General features: G+C 38.4%; 1 protein-coding gene across 5 annotated transcripts; it reads left to right on the forward strand.

Annotated features, from left to right (window-relative positions):
* Positions 1–1670: 1670 nt before the first annotated feature.
* Positions 1671–18821, forward strand: inavab (innate immunity activator b). 5 transcript variants are annotated; one of them, XM_023423746.2, is made up of 11 exons: positions 6149–6246; positions 8205–8328; positions 11162–11295; positions 12973–13095; positions 13230–13461; positions 13634–13687; positions 13998–14274; positions 15015–15170; positions 15391–16093; positions 16920–17016; positions 17145–18821. In XM_023423746.2, exons 2-10 carry the CDS (start codon positions 8274–8276, stop codon positions 17010–17012), a joined length of 1827 nt encoding a protein of 608 aa, XP_023279514.1. In that variant the 5' UTR covers positions 6149–6246; positions 8205–8273; the 3' UTR covers positions 17013–17016; positions 17145–18821. The 5 variants fall into 5 exon arrangements, with proteins under 5 accessions (XP_023279513.1, XP_023279514.1, XP_023279512.1 ...); XM_023423745.2 differs by lacking the exon at positions 6149–6246 and adding an exon at positions 1671–1916 and having other exon boundaries at positions 16920–18821; XM_023423744.2 differs by having other exon boundaries at positions 16920–18821.
* Positions 18822–19203: the final 382 nt, after the last annotated feature.

Consider the following 19203-nt stretch of genomic DNA (forward strand, 5'->3'; position numbering starts at 1 on the left):
ACATGTTGGTGAACCATTGCACAGTTCCCTCTACAACTAAAGCTGCCAAAGATGACAAAGATCTTTAGAAATTCAGAATTTTTGAAAAAAAACAAACACTGAGAGAGATAGGATTTAATGTTAGCCTTAGGTTTTACGATAATAGGTCCAAGCCATAGTAAAAAGGGAAGTACTGATATGAAAATGGACCTTGTTTACCATTACACAATGACTTCATCCTCTGTCAATCAGAAATGTAGAAGAATGTTTAAACCTGAGAGGTATCCAACAGTCTCTCAGAACATTATGTGATTTTAATGAAACTGTTTCATGCATGTTCAACATGCACAGCTCTCCCAAACCGACTAAACTGACTGCCATAGCAAACATGTCTATGTGAGTGAGTGGCCTGGGGTTGTTTGTATTTGTACCGTAGATGTGAGTAATTTGTCTCTTATAATGAGTGTCAATCGGTTTTTTAAAGTCATGTTTGGTGACGTTTCTATATCAGATCTCTTTTTATAGTGATGTGATGCATAGATGACAGACTAGGGGTCATTAGCTTGTCAGACGCTTTGAAAATATATGTTGTTATCATGTACCTGTAGATCTGTAACACAAATAACAAGCGACCCAGATTTGTGCCTGCTTCACTTTGTCAAGATAATAGCTTTATTTCTACTTACATTTGATTTTTAGGACAGAAGTGTGGTTTAGTTATTCGTGATTATTGAGGTTTTAAAAGGATATTATTGCCCTTTGAATTCTGAGAAAATGTATGTTTTGCTTTTGGTGGTAAGTTTACACTGTTGGATCCCTTATCATTTTAGTGAGCAAGTAAGCTACAATTTATTCATGTTTTTTTTATTTCTTTAGTCAAAGTGAGATAATAATTCTTTCATTTTCTTTAACTACTGACACAATTTAAGAGACAAGGTGTTTTGCTCCCTGATGTGTTGGGGGGGGGGGGGGGGGGGGGTTACTGGATTACTGGAGGCGATGTAACGCAGTGCTGACCTCTAGTGTCTGAAACTAAAAGGACACAGTGCAAATCTGGGCTACTAAAAACATGCTGTCCTCTTCAGATATATGTATAAAAAAAAACCTTGGCCACGTTAGAGAAAGTGCTTGACGTCAAATATTGTGAAATAACCAGAAAACCAGCAAACAGGCAGCTCAGACGTACCTGCATCATCTCTGCCCGTAAACCGCCCACACAGCTCTGGAGAAGTGGATGATCTCTGCAGCATTCACAAGCCCATACTAAGCTCGTAACTTCTGTGACTACGGTGACAAATGTAACTTGAAAGTCTTTCACGTGCCTCTAAATGACAATAAAAACACAATGAGCCCTGCAAGGATTGTTTCACATGGTGGCTATTGTTTTACCCTATCAGTCAGTTAATACATTGGCAAAATTCATAACAGCAAGATAACAGAGTGGAGAAATACAAGTAAGACATGAGTCTAAAACAACACCGAGATGAATTCATTAAATGGACAAATTGACTTGTATTGACCACTTTAATCATGATGTTGTCAACTTTCATAACCCGACTTAATAAGTATACCTGTTTATAAATCGCGTGTCGTAAACGCGGTTACCATGGTAAACTCTTGCTGTTGTTAGGAAGTTCGTGTTTTCGACGGCACCTTAACGCACCACAGCATTGCTTTACTTTATTGAGCTGAAAAGATACCCTCTCCAGCAAAAGTTTAGTTTGCGCTTTAAAACGCGAGTTTTAATGTTTGCTCTTCCTCTAGTCCACTCGTTTAGGCCATAGAGACGTAACTCAGCTGTTAAGTGTTGTCTTCTTCAGCTCCTTTGTCAATGTAACAAGAAATAAACTTCCAGCTGAAATCTGGCAGAGCCAATGGAGCTCAGACTGTATGGATGCAGATGAGGCACGATGCTAGCTGGCTAACTAGCTACTAAGGTAAGAGCAAAAAGAATTGGCATTTTAAGTTTTGTTTAACAAACTTTGTGTGCATGTGCGCAGAGGGGTTGGCTATTTAGTGCTATTGAACTTACTGTTCCTTTGAAAATAAGTAACTGCAACCACAGAGTGAAAGTTTTGGGAAAGGCTTACCACTAAAGCGAGTTTAAAGTTTGCTAAACTCCTGAAAGTTGAGGCCCAGCAGCTTTATGAAGCTGACTGAGCGGGTGGATGAAAGGGGTGAAGAAATACCACAATACTTCTTTATTTAGTCACTGTTTTTTTGTTTTGTTACTACCTCTAAGAGATGTTTTACTTGTCATATAGTTCACCTCCTAAGCTGGTCCAGATTTTGGTGAAACCTACCATTTTTCTGTATTGTGTAAATCTACCTGCAGTGGCATATCTACAGTATTCAGATGTACATTGCATTTATGTCATTCTTGGTAGGTTATATCCATCATAGCTTTCCCCATTACTTTTAACTTTAACATGGGGATAAAAACAATGAAACAAAAGATTTTTCAGGTAGTCTATCAATATCAACACTGAACTGTGAGTTTATTCTTTCTTTCCATAATAAGCTTGGGTTTCAAGGACAGTCTCTGTTTTCTTTGTCGACATGTGTCAAACCAAAGTCTAAAGGTACTATAAACTGTATAAAGATACCTGACTGCACTGACCAGCAGAGAAGTAATGAGCTTGCAACATCCTCTTTCAACAGAAAAGCACAGCACTTGAAAGAAATCATATCTGAGAGGAACTATGAAACTCAAGTTGTAGGGGATTTTTGATGCTCTCTTTTTTGCATTCACATTCAGCACTGTTATATATAGTTGAACAGTATACCCATAGTGTATCTTATGCAGTTGACAGATAATTTACAAAATGGTAAATAGGAGACATATGGGAAACCTACGATAATATTTTTTTTCTTATCTTCTTTAATCTTTGTAAAGGTTTTCTTTAATGCAGAAGTTCATTAGTCAGTTTGTAATGTCAGCACATTGAGATATTTCTGCCGTATACACATCCCTTAGCGTTGACCTGCTGTGCATTATAACTTTGTTCAAACTTGCATAACTTTATTTTAAATTAGTATAAAACAGACAGCCTCAGTCTATTCTTCTATTAAATGAATTGGTGCAACAATGAAAAAGTGTTTTGGGTTTGAAAATTTCTCTCATTGTAAACATCTCTAGCTTCAATGAGGAGCTCAAACAAGCTAAAACAGAATACAGATATATATGCAATCAGGAACAATCTGAATTTAAAGCTTCTTAAGAGAAGCTTGCTCATTTGAGATACACACAGTATTCATTTCACATCTTTATTATTCTCAATTAGAGCCTTTAGGCAATACAAAGCTTAAAGTTGGCTGCAGGCAGAGAGAGGTGGGAGGCAGCCCAGCAGCTCCATGAGCTGCTTTGTTTGCCTTTTAAAGCCTCAGGATCTCCAGTACATTAGTGCGACTTTATAGCACTTTTTAATGACACCACCTTGATTTAAGCATCATTATGGCAAAATGATCCATTAGCACCTGGTGGAAGAGGCAAGTTGTAAAATATTGAGAGGAAAATGTGTGATCCCCTGGCAGCTGATGGCTCCACATGCTGGCAGTAGTAGTCTAGCTGTACACTTATAAAAGGACTCAAGAATATTTAAAGAATTTGTTATGCCAGCTGCTGGGTTGCCTACACAAAGCCCTCTCTCTGTCTCTGAGGGACTTCTGGTTTATATGAACTACCCATGACATCCACCAACTGGCTACTTTAACACTGGATGGGTGTTTGTGTTGTACAGGAGTGTAGTGGGAAGTTGCTTAACTAGTCGTCACATCACACATGACATACTTCACAGCAAGGTCATACTGAGTACTTTATTGCTAGAGCAAGGTTGTGATATGACTGATTTCCTTCCAGCTCTGAGGTTTCATTTGACAATTCTGTGTCTGAATAGATTTTAAGGTGTGTCTGTGAGCATTTTTCATTTCACTGCTCACTCTTGCTGTTGACATTAGTGTTGGTATGACCTCTTGAGTGGGAGTACTTTCCCATGATCAAAAGAGATTGCTAATCAGTATGACTACACTTCCCTTACATCTACTTTTAGGTTATCAAGTTGTTTGGTGTGCAGCTTGTTTACACAAGGTGCTACTGCTGTTGCTCTTTTGTTCTATTAACCTTACAGGCGCTGGTCAGCAGTAGGTTTTATCCCTCCCTTCAGACCTTCCTTATACTTTCACTCATTTTTCAGTTTATTGGGAACACATAGCTAAAATTAATGCTGTCTAACTCAACAGTCCTGCAGTAAATTCTAACATGCAGCGCCTCATAGGTCGAGACTCCCTTAATGCAATAGCCTGCAGCCTGTCATGCTTGGTTGTGGAAATCTCCTGAAACCCTCCAGTTATAAATATGGCAGTAGTGTGACAAGGCTGGTATTTTGCTATAGGCTGCTAAAACATGCACACTGATCTGTTAATGAGCCAATATTCATGGATAATATCAACCAGGCATTATGTCTTTCTTGTTTCCTGTCTTTGCTTCAGCTTACTGGTAACCAGTACAAGTGCCAGTACAACAATATATGATATTTTACTAGCAAAGAATGATTATTTTCATTATCAAGTTAATCAATTAATCACAAATTTTAAGTATGTAATTTAATTTAATTTATTTGTTTTATTTTAGATAAAAGGATATTCAGTTTACTTTCATCAAAGCCTAGAAAAACCAGATATATCCACATTTAAGAAGCTGGAATCTTTGCCTCGAGTCTGATCTAAACGATTACTTGATTATCAAAGTTGTTGCAGATTAATTTTATGTAGCTCGACAAATTGATTAATCCACAGATCGTTGCAGGTCTATATGCCTGGTATCTGTGAAATGTTCCCACTTATGCTCACACTGTGAAGCCTAAATGTAGAAGCAGAACCAAGTATCTTCAGCTTTTGTCTTGTAGCTGCTTCTCTCTCGGTGCCATGTCATCTGAGATCTGATTCTTGAGTGTCTGGGAATTGTGGGGCCTTTTTTCAGTGTCTGTGCACCAACATTCCTGGAAAGCCAAAATGAATATTGAGATTGAGAATGAATGTGAGCCATGCAGTTACAGAGCAGGTGCTGCCTCTGGGTGTCTGTAAATCATGAGGACTATCCCACCACCATGTGTTTCCTTCTTTTTAGCGGAAACAAAAATGTCAGGCCACAAAAGGGCCTCGGTACAGGCATTCTGGACACAGATAGAGAAATGGTGAAGTTTCAGAAGCTATATGAAAATATAAGATAGTGAATTAGTAAATTCTTAATTGGTTATCCATTTGCCTCTGCGTCTTAAACAGCCAGGAGATGGCAGTAGTCATGCACTGGCCAGTTATTTGATCTTTGAACACGCAGAGCTGAACTGTCACAGTAGTTACCATTGATTTATGGTGGTCATCGTGAGAAAAAAGTAATCCAAGACTGAGACAGTCATTAACAACCAAGTCATAGAGTAATCTGTAATCAGTGATGAAAGCGCTATGAGATGATGTTTGACTTGATATATTTATGCTTAAACCTTGTCCCATATACCTGCACCCATACATCTCATAGTTAAACAGATTCTTTGACTGCTGAAGTTTGTTGTTGTTGTAAAATCATGTCGATAAACTGACCAGAGCAGCAACTGATGAATAGTTTCATTATTGACTGATCTGTCAAATCAATGTATTGTCCGGTGTATGAAATGTTTGAACTTTCTTCAAAAAGAAACGCCCATCAAAAGAGCAGGAGGTGAAATCCTACCACCTGCTTTTTTGGTCCAAAAAGACATTCATCTTATTATCTTATTTGACAAAGAAAAGCAGCAAATCTTCATATTTGAAAAACTGAGACAAGTTTTTTCATTTTTGCTTGAAAAATTACCAAAATTGTTGTCATGCTTTTCCTCCTTTTTTTTTTTTCTTTTCTTTTAAATATACTGTATATTGCATTAGTGCTTTTGTAAGGGGACAGATGTTTCGTTCAGGTTGCCACCACCAATTTATTAGTATACTGATAAGGAAGTAAAGTGAGGCATAATTTCTCAGTGTCTTGGCCATTGTTGTTGACACAGTTTCAAACTCAGACGGGAGTGCTGAGTTATATGATACTGACTCAAGCGTTCAGCCCTCTCTGTTCAAGGCCACTCCTCTTCAGCAGGCACCACTTTGTTAGTGGGCGAGTCTCTCATTCCTGTCCAGACTCCACACAGCTTGGGCTTTGTGCATTTCCATTCAAGTCGGGAATTCTAAGGGACAATTTTCAGTCTTCAGATTTTTACAGTTTTTTACCAAGTTTCTCATAAAGTAAGTAGATTTTTCATATGTTGTCCATCTGGCAGTTTCATGTTCTGTATGCCTTTTTTAATTCATCCTCTGGCTAAATCCATGTGGATGAATGTGGAATGGTTGTCATGGTGTTAATAGTATTTTTTGAGAAAATAATTTGTATTGACACAGTCATGGTTTTACCCACACTGTTTCTTAACGCCTTCAAAACAGGGACAACTCCTGTTTTTGTATGTGTGTTTGATTTTTTAAAAACCCTTTCCCATAAGAAATGCCTGTAATTAGAAATATCGTTTTAGTGGATGTAATAATCTATTAAAAAAAAAGGAAAATAGTTACAAAATATAATGTGCAAAAGAAATGTCTCTATACAGGTAAAACACAACAGACACAACAATAATCAGAAATATGCGGGGGGCCTGCTTGGTGATCCTGCACATCTACTGTGCATCAAACTACTTTAGTAGTTTCCGTTCCCTCCCTATAACACTCCAGACGTGCGGTGGAGGGATGAGAGTCCGCAGGATTTTCAGGGGATTTCAGTGATTAGCTCACGATAAAGCCCCTAAGGGAAACTAAAAACACTCCAGGACATACGATTCGACACCCCAACTTTTCAAGTACACCATGTCTTTGATATATTAAGTACTATATTAGATCATCATACTTGTGGCTATTTGAATATGGCTCTGGGAACATGTGAAAAGTATATCTATATTTTCACATTTTATATATAATTTGTCCATTAATCAAAAAAAATATTCAATGATGAATCAATAATGAAAATTGTTAGCTGTGGCCGTTTCTGATTTTTGCTGTCATCCAAGTGATCACTGTTGTGATCCTCACACAATAACTGTTGCTTGTAATTTTATAGTGTGTAGATACACAATAAAATATCCTGTGGCTGAGTTGATATTTGTTGACCCACTGACTAACATGCAAATCTACACCTTCCAAATTGTACCTGGTAAAGAGTTGTTGTAGTAGTTAATAATTTATATTTGAGGTGTTGTTTCTATGTGCTGAGTTTTGTAAGCACAGCAGTCAGATATCCGTGGGAGGTGGGAACTGTCCAGTCACAGTCATATGATGTGTGGAGGATGTTTCAAGTTTATGTCATATTCAGGATGCTGATGTTCCTGGATGTCACCCTGTAGCTCGAACAACATCATGGTAATTGTTTGTTGTAGCTTATGACTTAAACTCAACTAGTTGTTCTTAAAAACAATAACTGGTGAGAAGTTTCCTACCACTAGCTGAGGCAAACGTCCATGTGTGTTGGAGTGCAACCACCGCCACATTCCTGTATTCTCATAGTTAATAATCGAACCAACAAGCCTCACAGTTTTTATTTGACACCAGTTGTATATATGGCTCATGTGTCCTGAGCCACTCATCCAAAGGAGATAACAGGAATGATATGACATCAAAGACTAATAAACATGGTGTCACAGGAAACTCCCTAGACTTGGTAACATGTATGTGTACTCATGATGTGGGAGACTATGACTACACCTGACTGTGGTGTCAAGAAGGCACGTAACACTTGAATCACTGAATCAACAGGTCACAAGATTACGTCATGGGCCGTCTGTTTGGACTTAGACTTGCTTTTCTTTGTAGCCTAATGACTAGTTGCTTGTTATCGTACTTACACATTCAGGTGTGTTTTTTATGTTTCCTTTCCTCGTGATTTGACTCCCAAAAGGCTGTGAGCTTCAAACTGTGCTGCTTTCTGGGATGAATTGTCAGAGTTTGAATCAGTCCTGATATGAAATTTTGGTGTTTATCAAACTTTGTCACAAATGATCAGCCGTCGTTGTCACTTTCACAATAGGATTGATTCATTGAAATGGCCTCCACATGAAACAAAATATCCTTGACTTGACTGATTGTGAAATACATGTTGATGTAGACTTGAAAAAAGCTTATAATATAGTGATGGCTCCTAAAACTGAAATCATACTTTACAGGACATGGTGATGATCAACATTATCCTTTGTCTCCACTGAAGAACTGCTACAGGAAGTCGATCTACTGATATGGAAGGCAACGGAGAGATGAGTGACACCGACAGTGGCATCATCCTTCATTCAGGTAAAACACTTTTTATGTATCACTCAGACCTTTTTGAAATATGTCACATGATATAAAGTGTCTCTACTAATGCCTCTACAACATAACCGTTACATTTGATCATAAAGGCTGAATTTCAAATTAAATTCTCCACTCAGCACAAAACAACTTGATGGACCAGACATGCTCCACAAAACAGGTGTAATTACATAAAATCACTGTAGCTCATTGCAGCAAGGCTTGTTGCTTGACTGCAGTAAATGTTAAACATTAGAAATCTACATCAGCCACAATGTCCAGCATCATGAGAACTGAAACTGAAAAACCTGGGCTGTTGATTTTCTTTGGTTGGTTGCCCAAATGTGTCTGAGAAACACTGGGCAGCTTTACTGAATTGCTTTAGTTAATGTGAAAACAGAAAAGTGGATTTAAGTCGAGCCTCATTTCAGAAGTTCGAGCAGTTTCTTATCAAAATGTTCTTTGACTGTTCAAACCTAAATAAAGAGTTTGACAAATTGGTGTGAGAACCAACACCCTTGATTTAAAGTACATATTTGTTTAAAAACAAAACGCTGAGCCAGTAGGGTTTTGCTGAAAGCCTAAATCATTGTTGAAACTCAGCACACACATTACGGTAATCTTATCGCTGCACCTGCTTTTCAAATGACCTCAAACAGAAGACAAATAAGAAATCTCCAATTAATTCAAAACATAGATTATTATTGTTTATGACAAATTTAATGCAATGTATACCCATATGCAAACAAAACACAAGATTATCAGAATGGGTGTGTCACAAACAATTTGGTTTATTGACTATTTTAGGCTCAGTTACCAGTCACATGACAGAGCTGTCACTCCTTCTAACTAACCATCATTTATATCTGACAAAACATAAATTTCCTTCTGACACATTTCACATCTTTTATCGGCTGGAGTGAGGTCGCACTTGTGATAATATTTAGCAAAATGACATCCTTTCAGAGCATAACACAATCCTAGAAGATTACCTGGAGTAAATAAGTGCTGTTATGATTCTCTTGGCAGCAGAGGTCTCAATCATGTCCGCAATATAATAATCTACTTTCTTAAATCAATTCCAGCACACACCAAATTTAATTTGTCTTAGGTTGTACTTCCAGCCAGCTGAAAACAAGCGAAAGTCATCTACTTTGTTAAAGAAAACAACTTGTCATGTGAAAGCTCAGGGACTTAAAAAGGGAAAAAAAAATCAAATTCTTAGTAAATGATCTGGATCTGCCCTAAAATTTAATGGGTTCTTCCCTGCCCCATCCCTCCACCAAGTTTGGCACAAATCGGTTCTGTCCTTTTTGCGTAATCCCACTGACAAATGGGTGAAAATATTACCTCCTCTGCAGAGGTAAAAATACAATAGAATTAACAGGAACTTTGCCAGTCGTGTTTTGCTGCGACTAGTAGTGTCTACTGATTAGTTATGGCCTCGCTGACATTCCTTGCGCCCTAATTGAGCCACGTGACGTCTGCCCTATACAATGAGAAAGTGTCTATCGACAAAGAATGGGGGGATTGTCCCTGTAGGAAGAGGAATTTTTTGCTCCATTGTAGTGCTGTCACACTTCTTTCCTGTCGCACCTCAGATGTTTGTCAGTACCTGCAGGGATTCTGTTAATAATCTCTGAAGGTATGTGGTGCTCAATGCATTTTGCCTGAAGCCACTCCCACGGCTCTGAGTCTAATCTGATGTCATTAGTCACCCAGGCTACAGACAGCACCAGTCGAACACTCACACAATTTTTGTAATTACAATGATCTTGAAACTCACTCTGCAGTTTCAGTGTGACTGATGAAAACAAAGATAAAAACAAATTCTTCTGACTGAATTTAACCATTGTGTTGGCCAGAGTGGCCTCGGGAGTTAATCTTAATATAATTAAAGTTTACTTTTAATTAAAATATGGGGGTTCATGGTGTTAATATACATTCTTGGAAAAATTATGAGGAATATAAGGCAACAAATACACATTTAGAAAATAAAGATTAAAACACACAAGGTTAAGAAGATGGTAAACAGTCTGAACTAAGTGTTAGTGTGAGAGTGTTAAGTATTTTTTATTTTCTTTACCACTGGCATTTTATAACCTGCACAACTAATGTATTGGTCAAGCAGGAAATGGGACCATTCACCGTAAAACAAATAAATATAGTTGCAGCAACATGAGCTAAAATATGTCCTAAAATGATGTACATGTACAGGCATCAATGAATTTATATATTAAAATATTGCTTTTTCCTGCAAGTAACTTTTGTTTTCAGTGTTAACAAATTCATTCATTCATTAGTGACTGAAACAATATACATGTACTGTATATATGTATATATGTATATATATATATATATTTATCTATGTATGATTGCCTCTTAAGTGGTAGGATTTACTGCTTTTCTCTGTTTTATGTCATTGTAAATTAATTATCAGTGGGGTTTTGGACTACTCGTCAGGCTAAAAAGGCTTCTCAGCAGACATCTTTTTGGGTTCTTGGAACTTGTGATAGGCACTCTGTATATTATTGCATTTTAAATTACTTTTATAGACTAAATAAATCAATTAACCAAAATAAAATGATCAATTAATTGATGAATGTAATCACTAGTTGCAGGTCTAATTTGCTTTTACTGATCTTTATTTAACTGAAATGTGCAACTGCATATCTTGGCTTCATATGGTCATTTCTAACTTCAACTTTTCTAACTTTAACTTCACCTACTTATGTTCTTGTGTGTTGAGTGTTGATTGAAGAAATATATAACAGCCACACTTGAGTCGCATAATCTCAGACGAGTGCATTTTCTTCTTTCCTGTTGCATGACACAGGCTGTGACAGCCCAATGACGCATACGAAGGATGTGACCACACACACACGAGCCATGAAGCTCAAACACCAGGATCTCCAAAACAGACTGGAGATCTGCTTACTGGAGCTGAAGAAACTCTGCATCCGTGAAGCTGTAAGTAAAAGTGATCTACAAAACAACAGGTCAACAGACTAAAACCTAATGAGGCTGCATAAAATTACATTAAATGCATATCACAGAACAAATCATGATGATCTACGTTCATTAAAATCTTTATAAACGTGTTAGTAGACCTAGTTAACGTAAACGTCAAGACAGTTGTAGCATCATTATGCAAGCTGTGACAAGGTGCACTCACCATATTGCCATATTGCAGATGATTAAGCAGCTTTTAGAAAGGATTAAATAGGTGGGGTAGTTTAGTGCAGGATGTGTGATGACACATTTTACTGCAAGTTAACAAAGTAACCTGAAAGAGGGACATTTCAAATGTGTTCTGCCATGTCCACACTAATGTGCATGAAATAGGAAATGGTGTTTGTGCCTAAAGTTCTCACTTGCATTTTCAGATTATTTTGAATCTCCTTTCATTGAGTGCACACAGGCCACTTGACCTGGCAAATTACCAGCACAGATCACAGCACAATCATAGGTTGCAGTTTTTAAGCGCTCAATTTTCACACCAGTACAAGACAAGATTTTAAAACTCTCTAAACAGCAGATTCAGGATGGTTGTTAAAAACCGTGTCTGTCTGTGCAGGAAAGACCCAAAATGTCTGCCTTAACTTCAACATGGACTTCATGTCACAGTGGTTAATATCCAGTCAGGAGCTCCACTGAGAGGAAACAACAGGTCTTTTAATATAACCTCCTCTCCTTTGTGACATTATTATTTTGGCTTTACCATTAAGCAGAATACAAACATCATCCCCTTCATTTCAGATACAGTCTGTAGTGAAATTAGAACACGCCATGTGGCTGCAGTGAGATTTCTTTTTTCATGTATCGCAGCTTTTGAAAAGGTATACTGGTGGTTCGGTCGGCCAAAGCAATGCTCCCATAACAGCCTGGTTTTGAATTCAGCATGAGACTTTTATCACATGTCATCCCTTTCATTTTCAATCTTTTATGCCCCTCTCTCTTTCCGTACTGTGAACTATCAAATTAAGGTTCAGTAAGTCATTTCAGAGCTGGACACACACTCACATTTTGAGTATAGCTGCCATGCGTGGTTGCTCCAGGGTAAAATCCCAGGACTGATCATTCTTTCCTGTTGACACTCGGGCTGGGCACTCCTGTTGGGACATGCTTAGGTGAACTAATGGGAGACATGGTGCCTCTCCCTTCTCTCAGTGACAAAAGAACAAGTAAACTCACTGGTTGCTATTACGTTTTTTTGTCTGTAAAGGTGGCTGTCTAGGAGTGACTCAAAGTGACAGTTTCTTTATGTCTGTTCCATAATGAAATCAGTAACATGCGTTGTCATGGCCTGAGTTTGATTTGGACATGGATATGTGTTACAGTGAGAAAGTGAGACCGAAAGAATGTGTTGTGAAATGAAATCTCACAGAATTGTGCAACAGATTCCCTGAACCTGTTTGCCTCAACATGTAAGGAGGGCAAAGATACTTGTACATCATTTCAAAACTGCCACAGATATGTTTGAATAGACTCTGGAGAGATGTGCTTGTCTTTATTTGAACAACTAAACTGATAGGATTTATCAGTGTTGATTTATAAGATGTCTGTATATTGATTAACTGTGAAAAATAAGCCTTTAGTCATTTCCAAATATTGCTTTGTGTTCGAATTTTTGTCTGTGTTGTTTAGGAGTTGACAGGACAGCTGTCAGATGATTACCCTCTCCTGCCTGGAGAGAAGCCTCCACAGATTCGCAGACGTATTGGAGCTGCTTTCAAACTGGATGCACAAAGTATCCCCCGGGTAGCAGAGGTACAAGCAGCATTTCAAGACTGCATAATGGATTAATATTATTTTTCAACAATGCATAAAGCTCAAGGATACAGATTGTTTCCAGAGTAACATTGTTGTCTCTATATATTCCCCTGTCACACCCTTTTTTCCAGGAGTCAGAGCTGAGTTTAGTGGATGCTGAGTTGGCTCTTCAGATGAAAATATTTGAGGCAGCACGCAAGCTCTTCGAGGAGGATCACCTGAGTAAGGCTGTTAAAAAGAGCCGTTTTAAGCAGTGCAAGAGAGAGGAGAAGAAACTCAAACAGCTACAAGAGACGGCCTTTCAACTGCGACTAGAGCACGGCCAATCATCACCACTCCCTGCTTTTAATATTACACAACAAGGTGAGAGACGCCTGGCCGGACTAGATGATACTATACTATAATCTTCAGTGTAGGGTATAAATTGATTTTCACTTCATAATATCTTAATAGAGCAGTCCTTGACTTTTCATGTGTCATTTTATATTTCACATATGAATCAAAACATTTAGTCTGTTTCTGTTTTGGTTTCCAGATCTGGGTACATCTGATGACAGCTCCCTGTCTGATTCTGTAGTGCAAGATGAAGGTAAGACTTGGCCTTGCCTAGTTTCTACCAGTGTAACAGCAGCTTTTGTTTACAGGCCAATGTTGATGAAAGCAAATCTATGACTTTTGAAAGCTGGATAGTATTTGTCAGCTGACCAGTTAACCATAAAGCGGGGCAATGTGAGCAGAGTCCAGTAAGTATTTATCTTGAATGCCTCAGTGCTCACAGTCTCTCTGCATGAAAGTATCTACCTAAAAGGTTTCAGAAGAAGTCTGTTGAGGCGATGCATGACGCAGGTATTGACACTGAATAATCATATTATACACTGTATAATTTCTGTTTTTTCTAGAAGTGACAAGCCAGTCATCACAGCCGTCCTCAGGACTCCCCTATTCAGTAGAGACGGATGCTCCCCAGCCTCCCCCTGTGTCCTCACAGTCCTCCTTAGATGGCTCCTTCATGTCTCCGTCTGTGGCTCCACTGACCCCGAGTCAGTCTCCACACCCAAGCCTCGACTCAAACCCAGAATTCGACGCTCCTCCCATCCAACACTCCCCGTGGACAGAGTCGAGTCTGGACCAACCTTACCAGAAGAGCAAGAAGTCACGCTCTTCCATCAAGACGAGGTAACACAGGCCATTCATCGCAACTCCTTTCCTGTTCATCGACTTTTTAGTATTGGACAAGCAAAATGTGACCTTTAGTACTTGGAGGGTAGTAAGCTTTGTGAAAAGCAGATCTTGAAAGGATGCTGGGAGGTGAAAAAGATAATGCTCAGTTATATTCATTGTAGTGGGTCCATAGACACTGCATAGGTACGAGTGGATTTGTTTACCTGGGCTGCTGTGTAACCTCATTGATGTTCCCAGTGCGTAGCGGTTGTTGTTAGTGGAGACAACATGGAGCAGATTGAAGAAACACTTCTTTTCTTTCCAGTAATAATGGTGTCTGAAATACTTCATCAGTTTAAGCCTCATCTTCACTGTCATTGTTCCTGCCCTAAATCACAATGTAGAGAGTGTTCATGAATGTGCAACACTGCCATCTGCTTTTGCACTGGTGCTATAACAGTCAGTGTAATAGATCAGTGTTGTGCACATCTACATTCAATCACTAATGAGTTTAGACTGCAGTATGTCAGAGGTAGTAATACAACAGTAACTTTGGAATATGTTAAAATTGTTTCAATTTATTATCATTGTAATTTTCACCATTGATGTTTGTCATCAAGAACAAAGAGCAATTTCTGGTTTTATTTTAAGCATTTTATTTATTTATTTATTTTATTTATTTTGTGTGTATATATAAACACAAATTGAGAAACAAAATATACCATATTTCACGTGCTACCTATTTGTGTGTTCAGCAGTCCAGCCAAAGCTGAACTGTTGCCACCGTTGGAGGCTTGCTTAGCAAACTCATCTCTGCCACTGCAACTTTCCCATCTGAGGCTGAGCCGCACCCAGTCGAACAGCACACCCTCCACACCAGAGATGCGTGTGCACAGACAACTCTCCCTCAGGTAACCACACCTACATCCACAGTGCTTTGTGTTAGAAGCTGCAAACCTTTGTTGTACATGTAATTTAGTTCTGGTCACAGTGATATCATTTAGTTTCACACATTCAATTATTTTAAGAAATCAGAGACTGTGAGATGGACATAATTAGAAGTTGTTCAGTCTCTTTGCTTAGTAGCCTTGTTGATATAGTTGATATAGAACATTCTTGTGATTTGCACAGGTTGTCCAACCCTGAATCTTCATTTGAAAAGGACCGCGGCCGCACCAGAGGTCCACGGAGGCGACTGACAGAATACACAGTGACTTTACCAGAGACCACTCCCCCTACAGTGAACTATGGAAGCCATGCTAGCTCTGAGGATAGCAACTCTGAACACTCGTTTACATCTTACAATAGCTCCCCGTGTCAGGAGTTGCACTGTGATTTGCCCAGACAGTATCAGCCTGCATTCCCGCACTCTAGCCCAGTTGGCAGCTATGGACCTCAAGCCTTCCCACGTACTGGCTTTTACCATAATTCCAGGCACCAGCCCAGCCCCACTACCCACAAAGCCTATTACAATGAAATGTATTGCCCACCTGATATGGACGTGACACGGAGCTATTACGCCCAGCAGGCTCCCTGTCCTTCCAACAGATATGACTATTGGTATAATGATCCTGCTGTGCCCCACCAGAGAGCACAGAGGCCTTTACCTCCTGATATCAGACTCTCCCCGACCCCAACTCTATGGGAACACCCACATTACTGCTCCAGCGGTGTCCCACGACAAATGGTGAATGAACAGCTCAAGTCCTGGCATCGGCGCAGTCAGCTGAAATCCCCTAGGTCCCGTTCTCTTGACCGACAGGGAGCAGTCAGAGTGAAAAACATGTCAGCTCGGGAGTCGCCCTGCTTCCAAAATCAAAAGTACCATGAACAGGTGAGCACACTAAACATTCAGTCTGGCAGCAAAGATGACCAACACTTTGTCAGCCAGAAATACTGCAAAAGGGAGAGATAAGCAGTTAATTATTTTTATGTGTTATTTGTCACAATTTTTCTCATCACGTCTTCACAATATGCTGCCCAAAGAGACTTTTTACTGAGATTAATAGTACATGGAAATTACAGATTGTTACATGCAAAAGTTGAGGGGAAATTTAGAATTAAATTTTGTTGGATATGCTATTTCAGGTTTCTCGATAGACCTGATAGATGGGTGGTTTTAAGTATGTAATAAATGTGAAAAGGACATTGATTTTAAACACACATAGATAAGAAACGTGCATTGTGTTTTAATATTTGAAGTTTATAAGGATACAGACAGCAGGTTTGCATGCACCGTGATAATCTGACTTTAAATTGATCAAGGCAGTACTGCAAATGTTCAGGGATACCATGTTAACACCACTGCACACACAGTTCAGATAACACATTTAGATTTCTGTTCATTGTTTCCATTTATTTAGACATGTAAACACTTTTCCTCTGTCTCATTCATGTTTTTAAATACAAGCTTGTCTCTTAAAAAGTCACAGAGAAAATGTTGGATGCAGTAGATATGGGTTTTTGTTGATTTAGTTTGTTTACAATAATGGAAAAGTGCTAAATATACAGAGATATAAACCACCATTACTTAAAGTGAGTATGAGTATAAGCTGCAGTTACTTTTGAATATTACCAAATCAACTGCGTGTAATTACACTGAGACTGTTTGTTTTTACTGATTGACTGACTCATGATTCTTTTCTGTTGCTGACCCTTAGGTTATCCAAAGAAGGGCTCTCCAAAGAGCTGCAGATGACACACAAGGGCACTGGGTTGTAGATGATGGCTCTCACTACATAAGTCAAGTGTGAACAGGTGAAACTCAGACACTAAACTGAACATTTTCACTCAAAGGCTGCAACTGGATCAATTCCTAGTAAACCAAAGCAAAATAGTCAGGAAGTCAAGTTGGATTAACGGTTTACGCCTCAAACTTTTTTCAGGAAAGCTCACATCATCGTGTTTATCTGCCAGCCTGTGTTTGGGCATACAGCGGGAGGATTCATTCAAATTCAATCCAGTACAACAACACAAACTGCAGCCTTCAAAGTTTCTTTAAAGTTGAACCGACTCCTCTCTGTCACACTGAGTATAGCTGATTTCAGAGCAGCTGTATTGGATTTGGAGTAGAACTGTAAAGTTTGTCTCTTGTTTTCATCCAGTCTCTGTACATTGCTCTGTAATAACAGTTTCAAATTAAGCATTGAACTTACTGCTTGGTAAATGTTATGAATTGAAAAGGTGATAAATGCTCTTTATTAGTGAGTGCTGTTTCAACCTTCGACTGTTCTGTGCAAATGAGGTGTGCAAGTCTGACACCATGAAATCATCTGCCAGCTCGATACTGGTTATTCAGTGAATCAAAATCAGAGATAATCATCCCACAGATTTTTGTGTTATTAAATACAGGGTTTTGTCCATATGTAAAGCAGTCACAAATGGTTGAGGATAGCTGGAGGTCTTACACAAGAATAACCACTAAATTTTCCCATTGTAGTTAGATTATGACAAATGTGAATGTTTTAAGAATAACTCAAGGTCATTGCTGAAGTTAATCTCAGATGAATTATGATTTTGTTCAGACAACTGTAAAATAGTCATGTAGACTGCTTTATGTATACTTAACTTGGTCTTATCACGTCTTGCTGCATTAGATGTGGCTATCTGCAGCCAAAAACGCATAATGTTGAATATGAGAAAATCACGAATGAGAAGTTCACTTTTTGCAGTTTGTTAGTTTGGGAATAAAATGCTTTTCAACTAGTCTTATGAAGGACATAAATCAATTGTAAAATAATGTAAATGAGCAACATATCCCTTTTTTTAAAATACATTTTGTTTGTAATGTTACTTTGATAGAGTCACCATGTTAATGAACTTGAGCTGCTTAAATTTAAGTCCAAGGTTTGTCCTCTTTGTCGTGTACTTTTGGGGTCAATTTTGTCCTTTTTTATACTTACATGTGTCTGTGGCTGTGCCAGTTAACTTGAATTTGTAACTGATTTAATCAACCAGTTGAAACTAGATACTAATTTACTCACATGAGATATAAAGTAGCTAATTAAGACGAGATCAGAGTTTTGATGCTTGGCAGCTATTAATGTGTCAAATATAAATTTAAATGACCTGAACTTTAACTGTTTAACTCTTCTTCAGTGTCTCACAAAGTGTTTGAGACAGCAGATCACTACACACTAACCACAAGCAGAACCTACGTCTCTCAACCAAATAAGATTTTATTGTCAAGAATTAGATTTAATTACCACATATTCAGGCTACACCTACACAGTGACTGGTCTCTCTCAGTGATCTATTTATGTGTTAATTTATTGTCATTTGCACCATTGGACCCATGGAAAGTCAGACTTGAAATGAAAGAAGACATGGACCTGAGTTTGCAAAATCAAGCAGCAGTAAAGACTGTCTAGTTATATATATATATATATAACAGACCACAATCATGTTACCTTGTGTGCCGTGTGCCTTTTTTTTTTACTGTCTTCTATTTATCAGTTACTGTAGTTTAAGTGGACCTAATAATGTGTTACATTGTTGTTTTAAAAAAAAAAATCTGTGAAAATGTTTCTCCTGTGGAAGTAAATAAAGAATAATGTTGCAAATTGCTGAGTTTCATTTACTCGCATCCTGCCCTGTTATTCCAGTGTTATAGGCCTTTTTCCTCGCACACATTTTTACATTTCAGAGCAGGAAACGCACAGGAATGAACAGTAAATTGAATGACAGCTGAGTACCATTTAGCTGCTGTAGTTTCAGATCAGAGCCATTATTAATGTTATTAGTAACACCTGAGAGTTGTGTGCTTCAAGGTTGTTATTTATTAAAGGGAAATGCTTAAGGGAAATGAGGTAATTATATTATAATGTGTTGTTTTGGGCACAGGTTTCACAGAGAGCAAAGGGGTTCAGAAAATGTTTGATGTATTGGTACTTTAAACTGTAATGCAATCTTCAGACAGACAATTTTCAAACAGCATATTATGGC

Source organism: Seriola lalandi, unplaced genomic scaffold (assembly GCF_002814215.2).
Source record: "Seriola lalandi dorsalis isolate HSWRI2012SDOR001 ecotype SW California unplaced genomic scaffold, Sedor1 jcf7180002054692, whole genome shotgun sequence".
NCBI lineage: Eukaryota > Metazoa > Chordata > Actinopteri > Carangiformes > Carangidae > Seriola > Seriola lalandi.

Excerpts from the sequence above, each read along its gene's own strand:
- inavab (XM_023423745.2), top strand. The coding sequence starts at position 8,274 with ATGGAAGGCAACGGAGAGATGAGTGACACCGACAGTGGCATCATCCTT. Across the intron at positions 8,329-11,161 it reads TGGCATCATCCTTCATTCAG|GCTGTGACAGCCCAATGACG; the intron begins GTAAAACACTTT and ends TGCATGACACAG. Across the intron at positions 14,275-15,014 it reads CGCTCTTCCATCAAGACGAG|CAGTCCAGCCAAAGCTGAAC; the intron begins GTAACACAGGCC and ends TTGTGTGTTCAG.